A 21,865-nucleotide genomic window follows, 5' to 3' on the forward strand; every position below is an offset into this window, starting at 1 on the left:
GTGAAGAACAGGGAGATTTAAACTTGTGGAAGGATAATTTATTGCAATATTATCTTATGACTTGTTTTTGCTGCCTTTTCCCCTCCACCCATCTTCCAAAAGGTAGCCACACGCTTGCTATCTCTTGCCCAAGGAGTTTGTATGAAACACCAAGAACAGAATGCCCCTGAAGGCAAACTGTTCCTTGGCTTGTTTTTTTAAAAGCATAAACTCATTGGAAAGTTTTTTGCTGGGGAAAGGAAGTGTGAAAAGAATGCTATTGAGGAAGAGGATTCCTTAAGTCCAAGAAGGAGATAGAGGTCAGTGTACACTTCATGTAGCAGGAAGCCATGACTAGCCCCCTAGCAGCTATTTTTGGAAGTAGTAGGACCAGTGGGGTGCCCCTAGGGAGGATGGATATCAAAGGGCTCCAGTTTTGTCAGTGATTCCCAAGGCTGGCATGGAAGGCTTGAAGCCACTTGACTTCAAGTCCACAATGAATTGAAGCTTACATGTCCCCATTTCCCTGGCACCACAGAAGTTTCTGGGATCTTATGCCAGTTTTGGCAAGAGGAAAGGGCTTTCATGATGCCCATCTGATGAATGAAGCGGGAATTTTCTACCAACATGGAGGGACAGGATCACAAAGTCAGATTTAATTAAGTTTAATGAAAATGAAGTAAAATGATTTATCTTGCACAGTCATATTCCTGTGGTTAAGATACATAGTTGCAACAACTGAATCAGGGAAGTTTAGAAAAGTTTTCTGAGATAATGACTATTCAGCTGAGATTTGAAGGTGACAAGGCAGAGAGAAGAGTGTTCCAGGCAGATAAAGCAGAATTCAAAAGTTCTTCGGATAAAGGGGACATAATATTTAGAGAAAATTCAAATCAGAGGTCCATTTAATTTAAGCTAATTCAATTATATGACTATACACAGAAGTTTGAACAAATAAACTGTTAGAAATAAAGGCCCTTTGGAGACATTGCTTTTTAAAACAAGAGGACACAAAATATTAAAGAAATTGGAATCTGAAAACTCAAGAAATAGGAGATAAATACCATAAATTCCTACAAAAGGGTAGTGATGGAGTAAATAATTTGGCCTAGCCCTTTCTCTAAAGACAAACGAGAAAAGCTAAATGAAAAAAAACAAGATTAAAGAGTCTGCTTGAAGGCCCTGAAGAACTAACAAGGTAATAAAGAATTACTGCACTAACATCTGGGAGAAGGTGGAAGGCCAGAGAGGTGAGCCCTTTATAATGAGCCACTAGTTCCTCTGAGACATTTCCTAACTCAGGATGACCAGCTGAGGGACTAAGAGGTAGAGCAGAACATTATTGGGTTAGAAAAAAGCTTGGAATTCAGGGCCAACCAAGGTTAACAAGCTATGCTTTCAGTTGCGACACAAAAGGCTACAATTCTAGAAGTAAAGGAATTGGAAGTAGGATAGCCCTGGCAAAGACTGCAGCCCAGTTTTGATTAAGATAATACTGGGTCATTAGTGCCCCCTATAATTGCATTAAGATGATTCTAGATCATTGGTGTCCCCAGGACCTTTGTAGGTATGAGTATGAATTTTCTTTGGAGGAAAATAAATCACCCCCTCCTCAAACAATTTCTAAGACAATTTTAAAGCTACAATATCCAGCCCACAATAAAAATAACCAGGTATGGCCTCACCCCAGTCAAGATGGTGAATGAGGTGCTTTGACAACCAGCAAGAACTGGAAGAAAAATCTATCTCAAAACTCCAGAAAACAGTTAAAGGACTGCAATCTTGCAGGATATGTGCTGAATCAAGAAAAAGGCCGCTTAAAACCAGTAGGATCTCTTGGTGCCCTCGCCTGCACTCCTCCATGTCTCACCAGCTAGGTAGAGCCAGCCCACACTGCCAATGTGGTTCTGGTTCTGGAGGAGCAGAGTAACCATCATGCACATTGAGTGAATGTGTATGTCTGGCCCTTCTGTCTGGTTGTAGTTTGAGGGACTCACAGTCCCAGAAATTGTCCTGTGTATAGAACACAGCTCATAATGCTCTCCTGCGAGTCCTTTGGGAGAGCAGTCAAGTGGCTACATGGGGTAAGAGATTGCTGACTGTAAGACATATAGTGCAGTGCCTGGAACTGTGAGAAAATTGTTTCCTAGGGAAGAGGGGGTATTTGTATCCATATAAATGGGGGAATTCCCAGAGTCCCATGCACATGCCCAAGACAAGTTACAGGATCAGAGAGGTTCCTATGCTTTGGTTTCAAGTTAGTCTCTAAACTCTTTGAATGGATAAACCCTAAAGGAGAGCATTCTCACAGGTCAGTTTGCAAAGACTGGAAAATGTGTTTTCTTTTATTCCTTTTTTGTTGCTGGTAGCTTCTGGCATTCAAGGACAGCTCTGTCATAACACTAGCAGGATATAAGTTTAAGTAACAGATGCCTCAGAAACTAAATTACAGTGATACATCAAGACATAAAAATGTCCAGCTTTCAACAAAAGATTACAAAACATAAAAAGCAACAGAAAGTGATGGCCCAGGCAAAGGAGAAAATTAAAGCATTAGAAGTCATCAATGAGATGGACCAGACCTGGGGCATACCAGACAAGATGTTAAAAAAAAAAAAAAAAAAGGCCCTAAATATGCTTTAAAAGTTAAAGGAAAACATAGAGAACTAAGGGAAATCAGGAATACAACAGATAAACACAAAGAGAATATCAATACAGAGGTAGAAATTCTGAAAAGGAACCAAACAGAACTGAAAATTCCTTAGAGGGGTTCAGTAACAGTTGGCACTGACAGAAGAAAGAACCAGGTAAATTGAAGATAAGACAATTGAAATCATTCAATCTGAGGAACAGAAGGATAAAAGAATGAAGAAATGTTAGCAGAGCCTGAAGAACTTGAAGGGCATCATGAAATGTACCAATACATGCATTGTGGGAGTTTCAGAAGGAGAAGAAAGAGAGAAAGAGGCAGAGAGAATATTCAAAGAAATAATGGCTGAAAACGTCCCAAATTTAACAGAAGACATAAATATATACATCCAAGATGCTCAAAAAACTCCAAACAGGATAAAACCTAATAGACTTACAGCATGGGGCATTATAATAAAACTGTTGAATACCAAAAATAGAGATCTCTGAAAGTTGCCAGACAGAAGCAAAATGTCATACACAAGGGAGACTTTATAAGGTTAACTGTCCATTTCTATCTGAAACCATGGAGGCAAGAAGGCAGTGGAATGACATAAAGTGCTGAAAGCAAAAACTGCCAACCAAGAATTCTATATTTGGCAAAACTGCCTTTCAAAAGTAAGGGAGGGATTAAGACATTCCCAGAAAAACAAAAGTGAGGGAGATTGTTAGCACTAGGCCAGCCCTGTAAGAAATGCTAAACAGAGTTCAGCTGTTGGAAGGAAAGGACAGCAGACAGTAGATTGAAGCTGCATGAGGAAATGAAGATCTCTGATAAATGCTATTGTATTTTTGGTCTGTAACTTCACTTCTTACTTCCTGCAAGATCTAAAAGACAAAAGCATAAAATGTAATGATAAATCAGTGGTTTGGGATTCACAATATAACCAAGGCATTTGTGTCAAGAATGACATAAAGGTGGGGGGATGGAGATGTACAGGAACATAGTGCTGCCATCAGCTCACAATAGGTTTGCTCGAAGGGAAGGCAATGCAGAACTTCAAGAAATAATGGACAAAGAGAAACACGAGAGAGGAACCAAGGATGGAACCAGGGGGCTTGCAGCTTCTGGAACTGACCCTAGTTTCCACCTCATATTTATTGGAAACTATTAAGAAGCTGTTTGCTATTAGAACGGCAACATCATTTACAGTAATAGGGAACAACTGCAACATCTACAGAACAGGTGTAACATTTACAATAAGGAACGGGTAAACCAGTTTCCCACAACAACATAGTTTTCATATACCACTGAATTTAAGTGGTATCTAGGCAAACAAGAGTATTATAGATTCAGGATGCTAAAATTAAGTCTCATAGTAACTACAAAGAAAATATTCAAGATTATGCAAGCTCATAGAAATAGAAATTAGAGCACAGGTATCCAGAGGTGGGATATGGGCAGGGAGAATGAGTAGTTAATGCATAATGGATGTAGGGATTCTGCATGGTGGAATGGGAAAAGTTTAGTAATAGAAAGTGGTGAGGGTACAGCAGCAGTGTAAGTGTGAATAATTCCACTGAAAGGCAGGCTTCGGAGTTGATGAGATGGGAAAGTTTATGTTGTATATTTGTTCCCACAATTTAAAAAAAGAAGAAAGAAAGAGCAACTAAAGAGACAATAACAATTAAAAACAATACATGATCCTGGACAGATCAAACAAGGAGGGAGAAAAGGCTCATAAGGACAATATGTGGACATATGTAAACTAAAATATGGACTGTATACTTTATAGCATTATTAAATTTCTTGACCTTGTTAATTGCACTTACAGTAAATACATAGTGAATATCCCTGTTCTTAGAAAATGTGCATGAGCATAATGTATACAGTCTACACTCAGGGGTCCAGAAAATGGAATGATAAATGGATATACAGACATACAGACATACAGATGACAGATAGATGGACTGACAGGTTGATAGATAGACAGACTGATACAGCAAATGTAACAAAATGTTAAGATTTATGTGATCTGGGTATCTGGGGGCAAGGGGGTATGTTAGAGTTCTCTGTATGGGGTTTGTATTACTTTTGTAACTGTTCTATAAGTCTGAAAGCATTTCAAAATAAAAAGTTTAAAATTAAAGAAAAAAGAGTAATATCTCCCATGAGTTCCCATAAAGTGGCTATTGTATTATGTAATATCCTTTTTAGTAAATAAATCAGTGGGTTACATAACTTTGTTTCTCATAATGCCTAAACAATTTGGAAGAAACAGGGAAACTTTACAGGAAGCCAATATGCCTTGTTCTAGCTATACCAATCTCTGCTTCCAAGGCTCTAGAGGAAATCATAACGTTTATATCTCTCAGGCAGTCCTTAATAAATGTAATTCTTCTTAGCTGACATTTTTGTAGTTTGTAGCAGTAAGAAGAAACCAAAGTGCAGTTATTCCATTGAGCTAAAATATAGAGCAATGTTCTAACATTCAGGCTGGCTGGGAAGAGTATTAAAATACTTTCATGAAAGTTGAAGACTGACAGAAATAAATACTAAAAAATGGGATCAGCCACCTCCTCTGCATGGGGTAGGGCCAAAGAAAACTCTCATGCTTGGACTGGACATTCTTCAGCAGTGGTTTGGGGTCTGCTGAAGCACACAAAGGGAAATCAAAACCACAAAGCTCTACTTCATAGCACATGGCCATAATTCCTTTGGTATGGAAAATATGTATAACCAAGGGTTTTCCCTAGAAAATCTCAGTAATGTATTCATACAGCCTTTAACTTAGAGTGATGTAACTTCCTGGTATCCTCTCCAAGATAAACTGTTTGCAACATAAATACCTAGGTAACTGATTTAAGTTATTTGCAACAGAGGATTAAATAAAATCCAGGTTTTATTTTTTTAGGGTAGGTGGGGAGAGGTTCTACCAATTCTTGAAATAATTAAATAAGAGGGCCCATTATTTATTAAGACTATCAGCAGTGTTTGAACCTGTCATTGCAGACAATAGAGAGCTTCAACTAATCAAAGAATGAAATGAAGTGATTGTACATATAAGTGATTGTATAACACAACAGATTGTATAATTGCCTCACGGAAATAGCTACCAATTCATCAAAGAGCCCCTCCTACTGGATTTATGAGGGCAAAATAACTTGGAATCTATTTCAAGGTCAAATTTAACTATACCTCATGTCTCTTTATAGATTTAAAAGACACACAGAGTCAATGAAAAGCAGAATCTTTCACTGTTTTCTGAATCCTTGCTACAAGAAAGCAAATTTTAAAAGTGGTTATTAGTGGGCTAACTACAGGTGTCATTTCCTTAGTTAGAACATTGATATAAAAAGTCCTATCTTCAAATTTATTGAGAGAAACTCCATACAGATGTTTTAGATTGAATATCTACTCATCTAAAAGCCCAGCAGAGAAATAGTCCCTAAAACTGAGATAAACTATGTTTTCCAGTCAATAGGACCATGCCAATAGAGTTGATGAAGGTCTTTGGATAATTCTAGGGAAAATAAATTTTCAGCAGATGCTTTTGTACTTAAGACATTTAAAAATAAGTTCTAGAATATGCTGGTTTATTATTAAGACCTCCTTGGAGAACAATCTTGGATCCATACAGTTGAACTTGATTTGTACAGACAAGAGATAGGTCACTTTTCGTGCCAAATGGATGTGAACATCCAACAAAATCTCCAATTCTTTCTTATGTGAGTTCTTCCTACATAGATTTTCTTCACTGAGCTCAAGAAAATTAATTTAAAATGAGATTAAAATTTTTTTTTAAAAAAAGGAACTTTTGATTTTTATTTCATACCTGAACATGCTAATTTGGCCAGGCTTTTCTCCCTTTCTTGTCCTGCTTTGAGAAAAAATATTTGAAGGGTCATAGATATGTTTGTGCATCTATGGATGGCTATATTTTTATACTATGAAGGGAGAATAGATGACAATTTTCCAGTTTCTGAGTTACTCTCCCACAAAAATGAAGTTGTTATAGAAGCCTCACTCGATAACTTTAAAGGCAAGAAAATGGAATGAAGGAACAAAATTCTCCAATAACTGGTACTATCAAAAGAGTCAGCATGTCTATAAGTCAAGTTAATCAAACTGAAGTAAAGGGGTCAAAGATAAATTTGACCTGAAGGAAGAAAATTGTGAAACATATAGGGAAAATTGAACAATATAAATGAAAGTAGTAAAAAACACTTCCTTCCTATAAGAACAAAAGAAGAAATAGAGAAAAACATGTACCCTTTTCAGTTGGGAGAGAGCAAGACGAGGCTAGATAACATTGACACTTTAATCTTCACAATTATAATATAGTCCTCCCCACCCCCAGGAATAAGCACTAGACTGAACTTCTAAAGGATTTATAAACTGAAAACTGTTTTAATCAAGATCCAAAAGAAAAAGAATTTCCTAACCACATGAATTGCTCACCTCTGGTCTTATTTTCTTAGAGACTTTATGGGTTTCCTTTGCATAAGGACCCTTAATAATCAAGATTCTCCTTTGTTTGAAGTGGTAGTGTGATGCCTCACAAAGGCAAGGGAGAACCAAGGGCAAATTAATATTCCAGAGCCAGTCTCTACTATAGGCTCTGTGCACACCATCTTATTTAATCCTCAGAGTCAACCCAGCCTAGAGAATTTGGTGTTGCAGAAGTTGAAGGATGTCACACTCATAGTGAGAGACAAAGACAAGAACTCAGCCTGCACCGCAGTTTGTGCCTTTCTTCTATGCCAGTCTGCTTCCCAGGGAGGAGATGGGTGTGTAATTGAATTTTCAACCTCTCTTCCAGATGAAGTTCATTGTTAATCAGAACCAACTGCAACATTTATTAAGAAAATGACACGGTCTTCTATTTGGAAGTAAACGTTTCTTACTTTTTGACCTATGAGCACCGGAGCATCATGTAAAGAAATGGCCCAATTTACAAAGTTGGTCACATTGATTACTTTGGCTCCTTTGAGAAACTCTTCTTTTAGTTGAAATGCATATTTTCTGGATCCTCCTTTTACGAGTGAAATCACATCATCTATGAGATTATCACGGATGATGTTTACTGAGAAGAGAAGGAGGACATGAATGAAGCATTTACAGTTCTTGATCAGTCATTAAGGTGATGACTAATAAGCATTTATGGAACTCATTTAGTAAAGTATAAGCTAGTATATTTCTTGACTTTTCAATTGTGAACCTTGTTTATATAAGCTTTTCACACCAAATCTGTAAGGACAATCTTTGTCACTCCAGAACTTGACGGTCATCTAATATAACTAGCCAATTGAAAATTCCATTCTTCTTTTTTTGCTTGAATAAAAGTAGTAGGAAATATCTCGATATATTGATAATTCAGAGCTCATCATATACATGCATGTACACATGGGAACTAAACATGACCTATGGGTGTATTCTTTATTGCTTGTTACAATTATATTTTGCTTAGGTTTACTTTAAATTTTAAGCTCTTTCAATATTACAAAGTATCAACAAATACAAAAAAGTGAAAAGTAAATATTGCTTTCTACCCCCAATCCTCACCCATGTCTCCTTCAGTCCTTTTCTCCAGACTGAACCACTTTTAATAAACTCTTGTGAATCCTTTAGAGCTATGAACTTGCAGAACTGGAAAGGAATTTTAGGATGATTTTTGCTTATCTTTCCTCATTTTTATGGATGAGAAAAATGAGTCTCAGAGAAGTGGAGTCAGAGTTTGCATAGTTAACTTGCATCACTTTAACATTTGATAGCAAGTTCAGTTTTCTTTTCATTTCATCAGTGGTTTCCAATCATGTCCATGTGTTCATGGTTGGTATGTTTTCAAACACATCAACACCCAGGCTTCCCTATATTCCCCATCCCCATTTCCCAAATTATCAGTTCACTTTTTAAGAGTGGGTCCCAGGCCTTTATATTTTTAAAAGCTGTCTCAGGCTTTTCTGATTAGTATAAAAGTTGAGAACTACAGCACTACCTCATGCTTGCAAATCGACTAAAGAGTAACAGCTTGACAGCTGAAAATGGTATTCATACCAAAGATATTTCTTTTTATGAAAGGTTGTGCATAGACTTAAAGTTAAAGATGGATTACAGATTTCAAGCTAGGCGAAATATTGGATTGGAAGATAATTTTGTTCTTCTCTTTTGTTCATGGACACGCACAGGACTGCCACTAAGCCATTCAGAAACTTTGTACAAATTAGGGAAAAAAGAGGAACTTTTCCTCAAGATATTTTTCTACCATTGTCCGCCTACCATTGTCATGATAAATAGACATATCTACAATGAGTACGTGGTGAGTGACATCCCCTAGAGCTGTGCACTGCACAGCCTACACAAAATGATACTGAAGAATTCATGTCCATGGGCTCTTTGTGTTTATAGTGTATGGAAACCACTGCAAGAGAAAATAGTTTTTGAGCATTTCTAGTTTTTTTTAATAGAGACAATAAAGAGGGTTGATAGTGAGGTGGCCATGTTCACTGACCCCAGCCCTTTTTCAACCTTAAACGTTAAACCATACTTACCAACGTTACCTTCAACCCTCTTTAAACAATCATTTCCATGAACACCTCCCTCGACTTGAACTCCAAAATGCAAAGATAAATCCAGATCAAACCCAAGGCATTTCTGTATATCTCTTAGTTCAATACCTATTTAAAGAATTTATTTGAAAATTATTAGATAATGTTTATCAATATCACATTCAAATAAATCCTAAATTTGCTCTTTTGTTAGAGACATACTTGGATTCCTATATATCATTATTGAATTCAACTTCAAGATCATAGCTGTCCTGCCCTGTCCTTGGATTAGAATCCAATAACCTCCTTTTGAGTTTATTTGCTTGACAACTTAATAGCAAAGGACATCCTAAATTTACACTTGGTTGAAAGGGATAGCTGTCAGACTGTGGTAGTTCTAGCAAAGTCCTTTATCTTCTAATACTATACAGGGGTGCGGGCAATGACATCTAACATTTATTGAAGTGCTTATTATGTGCTCAGCATCATCCCAAGTGTTATGAATGTGCTAACAAAGTAATCCTCACAGCAACCTTATGAGGTAGGTTCTGTTATTAGCCTCCTTTTACAGATGAGGCCATGAAATTACAAAGCAGTTAAGTAACCTGCTAATGTTACTCAGCTAGTAATTGGCAGGTTGGAATTTGAACACAGAACTGTCTGACTTTAAGTACTTCTCTATACTGACTTCATAATTTGGCCAAGGATACGTCAACATCTCTTGATCCTCTATGGAAGACTCAGTTCATCATTAGGGTAGCTGATTGATGACTTGGGTACATAACCTATATTCAGAACAACTTGATTTTGGTCCTATGAATGCTATTTAGTAGGTTTCAATCTTGAAAGCTGACACATTGTGGTGTGTGGGTATCCCAAATGGTTATTAGGAAGAGAATTTTAAAAATATTTACTCAAATTCTGTCATTTGTCTTCTATTGTCCTGATTTAAAAGGAAATTGTTCCTTTATTCTAGGGGTAAAAAGCCAAGACCTCAACTCATTGACCATGTCAGTGTTAGTTCTTATTTATAATTTTGGATCACACACATACAAATATTTGGTTGTTTGTTCTAGAAGTCAAAATGCTTTATGAGAAATGAAAAGGAGAAGTTAAGTATATCACGGGATTCCACAGTGAGACTTAGAAATAGAGATCTGGGGGCCTTTAGGTATTCATTCACTCAACAAATACTTCTTGTGCACCCATAATTAATGAGAACTTGAGGACTCTTAGGTGGCATTTTCATTGGAAAGGGAAGAGACAGGTCAAAATGGAAAATAATTCCGGAACTCCAAAATTAGCTTTCCAGCTTTAACTTAAGAAGCACAAGGACCCTGATTCCAAAGACGAGGGCGAAAAATACCTCACACCAAGAGAGTAGATTCTCTTTCTCAGTTGGGGACCCTTCCTTGCTCAGACAGAGTCTGAACATTCTAAATTGAGGTGGAAGACATGGTTTGACCCTTAGGTATTTGCCTTAGAGGTGCCACTTCCTCTTTAGAGGCATGGGGACCAGCCTAATGATCCTTGTCTGTTAAGGCCAGAAGGTAAGTAGACTTAAGTGGGTAGCTCTGAGCTGCTCAGGCCTCACGATTTCTGCCTGTGGATTTTTTCACCAAAGCCACTCTTTGACTGAGGCCTTTCTCTTCCCTTTTTTTAAGTTATTTATGATGCTGTCCTCTTGTGCCCCTCCTCTATGTGATATCTCTGTCAGTGAAATCTAGCTGGTGGGGTCTGGGAACCATGTCACTATGCTGTGGATACTGCCTTGTAAGACATTGTGAGCCAAGCCACGTCACATTCTGCTGCCCCAGGCAAGGCTTCCACCTGCCCGGGACAAGACTTAGAACTCAAGAACAGTTGACTTATCCATAAGTGTCTACTGATTGTGGGAAGAATGTCAGACTTTCCTAAGATTATAGCCACATCCCACAAGGGCGGGACACAGTCAAACTATGGGGAAGGAACTGTGGAAGCGGCTTTTGGCAACACTTCCCCTCTTAAAAGACACAACCCAAAACTGTGAGGGCAGAGTGGGGAGATATGCTGGCACCTAGCACCTACTACTTAAAGACTAATCATAACTAGCTATAATTTCACACAAAATAAATGATTAAATACATTTAACATCATCCTTTTGCATCCAGTTTGTTCTTAAGGGGCCTAAAGGCAGTCTTTAGGCCAGGCTGGCAATTACGCGGCACATAGGCCTCCTGGCAGCTGTGGCAGGCGTGCTGATCAACCACGGCCCTCTTTCCCATGATTTCGAAGGTGGCCAGAAACCTACCCAACAGTTCAGCCGTCGCTGTTGATCAGACTGTCACATGAGGGAAAATTAATTTTCCACTCCTGTTTTAGCTTATCATACTCATACGATGCTAACATTGCTTCCCCTCCTTCCCTTCAAAATATACTATAATTAGAACAATATTTTCCTCCCAATTCTGAAGAATCCTTTATAAGATATATAATTGGTACACATGTAATTGGACCAGTGTACCGATGAGTAAATAGGTTATGTAAAAATTATGTCTCATCTTTCAAAGAGAAGTTCCCTGAAAACAGAATTACCATGTAGCAGATCTTGAACTGCAGTATATTTTGAGGGTCATTTCTTAGAAATGCTGCTGACCAGGTCAGCTTGTTTCAGGAGGAAGTCAATTTGCTGTTTGATAAGGTTACAGGGGTCCAAGAGTGGGAAGAACATTCTTCTCTCCAAGAATCAGTTTACAGGATTCTTTATTCTTAAGTGTTTTACTGTGGACAGAGGTTAGTGAAAGGAATAAAGTCTGATCAAAAGAGTATTTAGAAGCCAGAGCTCTATTTCTAGGCATACCTTTCTCATTCATGGACTCTTTATCCAAAACATAAATTAGTTCATAAAGTCCTCCTAGAGACCCAGAGCTACTGTAGTGGGTTCCATAGGTTTCCAAAAATGCAAAATATTCCCCCTTTTCATAGCTAGTTGGCAGAGCATTTATCGCATCTACAAAAGTTGTTGTCAGCATGACATTGCGATTTCTCATTAGAAATCTTCCCAGATGAATTTGTCCTTTCACATGCAGAAACATTTTTTCCTTTGTTTTAGAGTGGGAGAAGAAGAGAAACAGGGGTTTTATCACCATTCTTTCAAATTAAAAACCACAAAATATAGAATTTACACAGTTAACATAGTTTTCAACAGTGATCACGAGATGTAACTTCAACTCATTGGATTGCTAAAATGAAAATACTGTACAATCAATGCCAAGATTTTATAAGGATGAGCAGCAAATGGAATTCCCAGGCATTGCTGATGGGTATGTAAGATAGAAATTACCGCTTTGGGAAAAGGTTTGTCAGTTTCTACTAAAGGTAAACATACATCTATCTTATGACCACCAACTGCACTTCTGTGTATTTTCCTAAGATCAATAAAAATGTTGGCCACAGAGAAACCTGACAAGAATTTCAACCTTTATTAAATATAAATATCTTTATATATGTATTTAGAAATATGTTTTTAATATCTTTATAAATGTCTTTATATTAGTCAGAATAAATATAGAGAAAGCTTCATGCATTAAAAAAAGAATTTCATAGCATCTTTGATCAGAATAGATTAAAACTGGAAGTGATTGAAATATCCAGCAACAGGGGAATCGACATACAAATTGTGGTATGTTCACACAATAGAGCACTAGTCGGCAATAAAAAGGAATAAACTGCTGATGCACAGGAAACACTATAAATGAATATGAAAAATAGTATGCTGAGTGAAAGAAGCGAGATGTAAAAGAGTACATATTGTATAATTCCATTTATGTCAGTTTTTAGAACAGGCAAAACTAAGCTATGGTGAGAGAAATCTGGTCCATTGTTGCTTCTCAGGAGGTGGGGGATTGACTCTAAAGGGGCATGAGGGAATGTTCTGGGGTGATGGAAAAGTTCTATATCTTGTTTAAGGAGGTTGTTACACAGGAGAATACAGTCAAAACTCATGAAAAGCTACATTTAAAATCTTTGCATTTTATTTTACATACATTGTATCTAAGTTGACTTTTAAAATGTTAACAATGGAAGGAAATGTAGACATTATATATGAGGCTCTATCTTCTTATTTTGCAGATGAGAAAACTCTAATCCAGTGATATCAAGTTATTTGTCTCAAATCACACAAGTAGTTTGTGGCAGTGGCAAAACTAAAAACTTAGGTCTCAAGCCTCCCTATTCCTTCCATTATGCCCTCTCAATCTTTAATTCCAAAGTTAGGACAGACAAGATTTTAAGACGTGGATCTCAAGGCACCTTGAATAACATAGCAGATAAATGTCCCAGGGCTTATGACTTAGATTTTCAAGAGAAAACTGAGGCTGTGACAAAGATCTAAGTGATTTGATGCCATAGACTGTCCCAGACAAAATTGGACCACAATTGACACCCATGGTTTTGTCGTGGGAGCTTTTGAGTTACTCCTGTTGTGGCCATGGTTAACACTTGTCTATTGTGTAGGCATTTAAAACATTTTATATATTTTTAAAGGTACACCTTGGTGTATAGGAACATTACACCAAACCTTCTGTGTTTCAGAAGCACAATTACTCATATCGCATGGTTTAACTGGTCATTCAGTCTTTAACAAGAATCTTAAAGGAATGCTTTTCATATATGATAAGAATCATCTGAGTTCTCCATATGTTCACTGCCATATCTTAGAGATTCATAAAGTTTATTTGATTCCTTTTCATTGATTGCTAAAATGAAACTAGGTAGTATATCTTGGGGTTTGGAATCAGAGACACATGTGATGCTTTCAGGCTCAATTTACTTCAGAGGTAGAACACGGATCATTCTCATCAAAATGCTATTGTTTATTTCATTTTACAATAATTAAAAAAAACAACACTTCCTTTTGACTTCACTAGCCTCACCAGCTGCTACCCATTACCTTGCCCCCTTTGGTGGTAAATTTTTTGGAAAGAGTTTTTTATACGGGCTATTTCCAAATGCTCTCTTCTCATTTTCTCTTAAATCCATTCCAATTTTGTGTCTGCTCCCACTATTTCACAAAACTGCTCTTGTCAAGGTTGCCAATGGCTTTATAACTCTAAAGGTAAAGATCACTTCATTGTGCTCATCTTCTTTCGACATTAGTAAAAGAATTATACAAGTGGGCATAATGTAAATACTAAGAGTGAATGACTATTCTTTCTTTTATGTGTGGGAAGGATAAAGTGGTGACTGTAGTATCAGAAGAGGAAGAAAGAGCATTTGACCAGCATCATACTGATTACAGAAGGTATATTCTCAATTTATTCCAAAGGTGATGAAGCAATTTTCTAAACCTGGCTTAAACATTAAAACACAATCATATATTTAAAGCCCAGATTTAAAAGTATGGTTACAAGTAAACTGACCACTTTCATGGCACCATTACTTTAGAAATATGCTTTGTATTAAGTACATAGCATTCTTAGGCCGCGCAATGAGTTACCACGGTTCAGCCCTCCTCAGTACAGCTTTTCGTTGTACTTCTAAGGACAGTATAAACCAGTGATTCTTAACCAGGGGTCCACAGACTCCCAAGGGATCTGTAGAAAGATTTTAGGGGTTTTATGAGCTTGAATTGAAAATTCAAAAGACCATTATTTATGTAGGGACGTATTGGTGTGGCTGTGATATGTTTATTAAATAGCACACAGTAAGTGTGGACTTCGTATGATTTTTATTTTGATGTAGTGTGTTCTGAGTGCAGTGGATAACTGCCTGCAAAAAGGTTGGTAAGGATGGTGGAGATGATTTTATGATGCCATGGGAAGAACCGAATTTCCAAATGCTTGCTGAAATGACCTTTTGAACAGATGTTGACCCGTGTTAGGTTGTCAGGTATTGAAATTATGGAAAAGTTGTAAAATGAAATTTTGAATAATCCTAAAATTTACTTTAAAGACATGCCGATGCTGAGTGTCATAAAACTCTCTGCCGCTACGTTCCGAGAAGGGGTCTGTGGTTTTCACCTGACTGGCAAAGGAGTCTGTGGAACAAAAAAGGTTAAGAACCCCTGGTATAAACTGAATGGTCTGTTACCACAATCTCAGTCAAAAAGTATGTTCCGAATTCTCAGTATTCTTGCTCTCCACTCACCACCACCATCTGGCGCCCACTTATCAAAGATCCCCTCGGATTTTTCACCAGTTAGCATTCTTTTCCCTGGCATTTTCACTACATTTTTGAGTGTTGGTTCTCTTTCTCTTATGATCTCTATCTGCTCTAGATACTTTAAACTTCAAAAAGAGGGTTTGGTTAGTTTGAAATGTACCAAATTAATATTCTCTATATTAAGTGTCTACTCTCACCTTCTGTGAAGAATATAACAAGAGTAGGTGGTAAGTTTCATTTTTGGAATATGAAAATCGAAAGCTACTGTCTCTATTTTCAGTCTTCACATGAGGCTCAGCTTTCGACGGTTTCTTCCTTTCCGTAGGAGTGACTTTTATAGTAAAATCGGCATTGAAATTGCTTGTGTGCTCTTGGATGATAGTTCTGAGTGCTTGAAACTGTTCTTCATAATACTCAGTCCTGAAATTTTTATCAGCTTTAACCTAAAAGGGAATAACAGAGTGTTGTCACAGAACTCACAAAAATAAAAAGAACAGAATCAAGCAAAAATCAAGCCATCACTTTAAAGGCAGTAGAGCATAAGAGTTAAGAGAGGAGGCCTGCAGCCAGGCTGGTGGGATTCAAGTCCTGGCTCCCCCACTAACAGGCCCTGTGTCTTTGGAGGCACGATAATCTCTCTGTGCCTGAGATTCCTGGTCTATAAAGTGAGGCTACCCGTCACGCCCACCTGAAGGTTGTTATGAGTATTCCATGAGATCCTGCCTACAAAGGGCTTAGAACAGAGCGCACTTTCAAAAGTTAATTTCTCTGTTAATGATTTAAAAAGCAAGTTGAAAAAAGGTGCATGATATACTCCCATTTGTGGGAACAACAACAAAATAAAACTGACGCAGCATTATGAATATATATCAATAAAATTCATTTGTTTAAAAAAACTTAAAAAAAGACAAAAAACTTAAAAAAAAAGCATATTTGGAGAATTAAATAAAATATCTACAAAGCTTACTTCTAGAAAAAGAAAACATGGAAAGCTTATGTGCCGCGCACTGTTCTAATTATTTTATGCATGTTAACTCATTTAAGTAAAAGATCTAGGGCTTAAGCCACTGACCATCTGGCTTCAAAAATTGTTCTCTTAACCTTTACACTCTACTGCCTGTCATAAACAAGAAATGCCTGTATGTGCATAGGAAATTACTGAAAGAATAGTCAAAATACCACAGAGAAAGTGTTTGCCCTTGAGAAAGGGTAATGGGAAATGGAGGTCTGGAGTAGGAAGGAGACACTTTTCTTTGTATAAACTTTTGTGCTGTTTGAACTTTTTTTTTCTAACCACATGTATTTTTGTATTAAAAAAAAAAACAAACCCTAAACAATCTAGTTAAAAATTAAATCTTTCAGTTGAAATGTTCCTTGCCAATCTAGCTACTGCCAGGTATCAGTGGAAGGGCCGTGCATCTCTTTCTGCTCCCAGAGTTTCTCTGAATTTGTGTAATTCTTGTCTGGAAAGAGGAGACCTGTCTCTTCAGACAGTGGTAGGAATTGGATTCCATAGTGTGCTTTGGATGGCTATTTTGGATGAGAAACTGAAGTTGCTGTCTAGTGGGGAAGAAAAAAATGTATGAAATTATCTTTAAAACAAGGTATTCTGGGAAAAGAGCCCAATGTAAAGGGGAAGAACAAATCCAACCACGTCACTTCCCTGCTTAAAACCTTTCAATGTCTTCCTGCTGCCTTTAAGATGAACTCCAAACTAGTCTTATCCTAAATTGTTCCCTCCCTGTCATTCCAGCTATGGAGGCACTCTTCTGTCTTTCCATACCCATGCTTTGTCCCACCATAGGTCCCTTTTCACCCACACTCCACATGACACACTTGCACACACATATCCATACCCCTTGGCCTAATTAATTTCTAACTCTATTTCAAGTCTTGGCTTAAAAAACGCTTTTTAAAATTAATTATTATTTTTTTTTAGATTTATTTATTTCTCTCAACTCCCCCCCCCCCCCCAGGTTGTCTGCTCTCTCTGTCCATTCGCTGTGTGTTCTTCTGTGACCACTTCTATCCTTATCAGTGGCTCCGGGAATCTGTGTTTCTTTTTGTTGTGTCATCTTGTTGTGTCAGTTCTCTGTGTGTGCGGTGCCATTCTTGGGCAAGTTGCACCTTCTTTCGTGCTGGGCGGCTCTCCTTATGGGGTACACTCCTTGCGCGTGGGGCTCCCCTATACGGTGGACACGCCTGCGTGGCACGGCACTCCTTGCGTGCATCAGCACTGCACATGGGCCAGCTCCACACGGGTCAAGGAGGCCCAGGGTTCGAACCGCGGACTTCCCATGTGGTAGGCGGATGCCCTATCCATTGGGCTAAGTTGGCTTCCCTAATTAATTTTTTAAAAGAGGCACTGGGGATTGAACCCATGACCTGGAGGTCTTCCTTGGTGCCACATGCTAACAAATCCTTTTGCTGCATGGTCTCAAGGTTCCTCCTTAAAAAAAAAAAAGAAAAACTCCTCTTTTATAATTGCTTACTTAATAGACCTTCAGGTGGCAAGCTCCAAGAGGTGAGGGATCATGTCTTTCTTATTCACTTACCACTGTAGCCTCAGCACATAGGAAAGTGCCTTGCACAGAGTAGGTATTCAATAAAAAATTTAATATTCAGAGTCACTAATAATGAACAATAGTAAGTAATATTTACTGAGCACTTACTATGTGTCAAGTGCTGTTAAAGTGTTTTATGCATAATGACACATTTAATCTCCAACCATGAGGTAGGTTCTATATTATCCCATATTTACAGAAGGGGAAATAAAGGTTAGAAATTTGTCCTAGGTCACATGCTAGGAAGTAGCCCAGCCAGGATAGGAACGTAGGAAGTCTGACTCCAGGGGCTGAGCTTTTCATCTTTATGCTGTACTGCTGAAGACAGCCTGACTAATTCTGACTAGTGATAGAAAGAGCAGACTCATGGAAAAGGGTGCTCCATGAGGCTTGAAAAATAAATAGGATTTTATTTACCTTGGGAAGCTAAGCTAGTGGGAGCAATTGAAGACACCTGCCTTCTGGGTTCAGTGCTGAGAAATACTAGTGTTGAACAAAATGGTGCTGGGAAACCACTTCCATCTAACTCCCCTGGTAGGCCAAAATCTCCTGAAGCTCACTGTCTTCTAATTGGTTGCTGGATAAGGGTGGTGCAACCTGTAGGCACCTGTAGTTGTACCTGAAAGGGCTGGAAAGGGACTGGTAGTGGGCAGAGATGGATGCAGTAATGTGGAGGGTTCCTTGCAGATGTAGGAGGTTTGCAGGTGTTGGTCAGGTCTTCAATTAGAATGCTGTTGAATGGTTCAGCAGGAGGGTTTTATCTCACTGCCAGAATGGTAGTGGTGAGTAGAGTCTGAAACAGTAAATGTGGGGCTAGCCCAGTAACCATAGGGACAAGAGTCAAATCAAGAAAGGAAAGGAAAAATCCATCTGTCCAGTGAAGTCTGAGCTCACCGGTAGGCATTCAGAAGTGGACCTACATTTAGAGTCATCATGAAGAGAAGAACAAAAGTATTCAAAGAGCAGTCAAGGGATAAGATAACAGAAATCAGGAAGATACCAGGATGGAAACATATTTCTTTATGAAGACCATTTAGATGGAAATTGGAGAACTAGGAATCAAAGAAAGGGACAAGGGCGCTGTGATGGTTAAGCTCATGTGTCAACTTGGCCAGGTAATGATACCCAGTTGCTTGGTCAAGCAAGCTCTGACCTGATTGCTACTGTGAGGTTATTTCATGGACTTAAATCATCAGTGAGTTGACTGCATCTACAGCTGATTACATCTACTATCACCTGAGGAGATTGCCTTCAGCAATGAAAGATGTCTCTTCCAGTCATTTGAAGGCCTTAAAAGGAGAAGTGATTTCAGCAGAGAATTCCCATCTCTTAATCTTTTGAACAACCCTCTGAAGTATGTATTGTTATCACCCATTTTCTGAGAAGAGACTGAAGTTAAGGGTAGTTAAGCAAGTTGCCTAAAGTACATGAACAAGCAGCATAAGCAGAGGAACATATCAGATTTCAAATCCAGGAAGTAAGAATTCAAAATCTGAACAATTGACCATATGCTATACTGTCTCTCATCCATTACCAAATTCTTAGTTCTGAAATATGTTGGGTTTCATCTCTTCTTCTCTATTTCTACCATTATTGATCCAGTTCAGTCTTTCACTATCTCCTTCTTAGACTATAAAATAGCCTCCTTCTTTTCTCATTACCTGTGGGTCCTTGAAATTCATCTTCACAAAACAGACTCTAAACTGAAACTCTGACCATGTTGTTCTCCTCAGTGGCTCCCTTATCACACTCAGGATTATGCAAAATTTATTTAATGTGGCATACAAAGGATTTAAGGATTTGCCCTCTACCTAAGACTCCAACCTCACCCATATGAATTGATTTGTAATTCCTAGTCACTTTTAAGAGAGCAGATTCTGTAATGACAGGCTATATATTTGCCTCTTGGGAAACATCACCATACAACATACAAACCAGCATATGTATAATAAACTTTATCTCTACTCTGCCAGGTTTTTCAAATGGGCTTAAGTTGCCAGGAGAAAGAACAGTTAGAATGCTTATTAAGCCCCTGTTTGCAGGTCTGCTGTCAACTTTAATGACAACTCCAATTATATGCTTACTTGACTAAAGTTTGTCATCTTCATTAGACTAATTAGCTTTTTTTTCCAGGGTGTTAATGTGCTAGAGTACACTTATTAATTCATTTAATAAGCATTTGTTTGCATACTAAAAGTGGTGCTTGATGCTGTACCCCAGAAAACTATGCTCTTAAAGTTAATCCAATCCTGTGGGACTGGTGAGTAGGATCTTAACTTAAGATGTGGCCCACCTCATTTAGGGTGAGTCTCTCTCTCTCTCTCTCTCTCTCTCTCTCTCTCTCTCTGTGTAATTGTATTTTAAAGATACTTAGATTATACAAATATCACATAAAAAATATAGGGGATTCCCATATGCCCCACTTCCCACAGCTCCCACATTTTCCCACATAACAACATCCTTCATTAGTGAGGTACATTCATTGCATTGATGAAACACATTTTGGAGCATTGCCACTAAGCATGGATTAAAGCTTACCTTGTAGTTAGCACTCTCTCCCATCCAATATTGTAGGTTTGCAATATTGCAAGATTTATAATGGCCTATATTTGTTGTTGCAATGTCATTCAGGGTATTTCCCAAGTCTCTGGGTGAATCTTAATCCTTTTACTGGATTTCTTTATATAAGGGAATGAAAATTCTGGCAGAGAGAAAAAGCTATGGAAGCAAGAAGCTGATAGTAAGGAAACCCAGAAGAGAAGGGAGAGACTAGCAGATGCCACCATGTGTCTTGACATATGACAGAGGAGACCAGGATCACCAGCAGCCAGTCTTTGGGGTGAAAACATGACCTGGTGATGCCTTGATTTGGACATTTCTCTCATCTTCAAAACTGTAAGTTTGTAAGCTAATAAATTCCCACTGTTAAAAGCCAACTCATTTCATGGTATCTAATTTTGGCAGCTTAGCAAACTAAAACACTATACTATGCTAGCTTTTCAGCATTGCAAAGTAAATGAAATGACAAGGAATTTGAAAGCAGTGTACCTGATATAACAAAAGAAATACTGAAACAGAAAGGAGAGCAAAGGGTGTCATTTTAATTTGCAGGAGGAGAAAACTGAGGGTAGAATGGAAAAGGTCAGATCAGGAAGAACCTTGGGCTCCCGGCCAAGGAGATTGTTGTCCAGCGGGGGGCATTCTCCAAATTTAAGTAGCAGAGTGATATGATTAGATTTATTGTCTATTTTCACATTGCAGAGTGGGAAATTAATTGAAATTGGTCAAAACTGTAGGTTTCGAACTGATAAGAAAGCTACTTCAGAAGCCCAGGTGAGAAATGATAGGAGTCTAAAGCAGTGGCAGTGGGAATGCAGAATAGGAGACAGATGTAAGAGACATTATTAATCACTATAGGAGGACTGTGGACAATTGGCTTTGGGGAAAGTAGTTTGGGTAACAAGATGACAGAGTGTTGAGGAATGAATAGGAAGTGCAAAAATTGAGACAGCAAATATAGAGGAGAAGTGTATGCAGCAATGGAGAGGTTTTCTTTTTCTTTTCTTAAGGTGAAAGGTTTGAAGATAGTTACATATTAAAGGCAGCATGGAAGTGGAGAGAGGGAGAGGTTCAATGAAGTCTTAAGCAAATGACTAGCAACTTACCTGAGGATATGGAGTGGAAAGAAAGAATCTTTCTACCAAGACAAAGCAGAAGGATGTAAGCATGGACTGGGAACCATAGAAGTTTATATATAGTAGAGGAAAAAACAGAGGCAATTCTTGCCTGATGACTTTAACATACTCTGTCAAGTTGAAGCTAATAACATCTACTTAGACCAAGGTCAAGATGGTGAGGTAAGAGGCTTGAGGAGGATACTGAAAGTTTTAAACTGACCCTGTGGAATTTAGGGAGAAGCTCAGTCTAGGCGAGATGTTGTAAAATACTTGAGCAACATAGAGGACCCACTTGAGGTTAAATGTCACCTATCTTTGTGCTAGGAT

The 21,865-nt window shown here is 38.1% G+C and overlaps 1 protein-coding gene across 2 annotated transcripts in view; it reads right to left on the bottom strand.

Moving 5' to 3' along the window:
* C9 (complement C9) overlaps positions 1-21,865 on the bottom strand; it is a 48,493-nt gene that overhangs the window by 4,487 nt on the left and 22,141 nt on the right. For both annotated transcript variants that reach the window (XM_071207834.1, XM_004449885.4), the window contains exons 6-9: positions 15,495-15,740; positions 11,996-12,236; positions 9,160-9,285; positions 7,516-7,694 (exon numbers count right to left, since the gene is read on the bottom strand). In XM_071207834.1, coding sequence (XP_071063935.1) covers positions 7,516-7,694; positions 9,160-9,285; positions 11,996-12,236; positions 15,495-15,740 — 792 coding nt within the window. The remainder of the gene's footprint in view (positions 1-7,515; positions 7,695-9,159; positions 9,286-11,995; positions 12,237-15,494; positions 15,741-21,865) is intronic.

Source organism: Dasypus novemcinctus, chromosome 2 (assembly GCF_030445035.2).
Source record: "Dasypus novemcinctus isolate mDasNov1 chromosome 2, mDasNov1.1.hap2, whole genome shotgun sequence".
Lineage (NCBI taxonomy): Eukaryota > Metazoa > Chordata > Mammalia > Cingulata > Dasypodidae > Dasypus > Dasypus novemcinctus.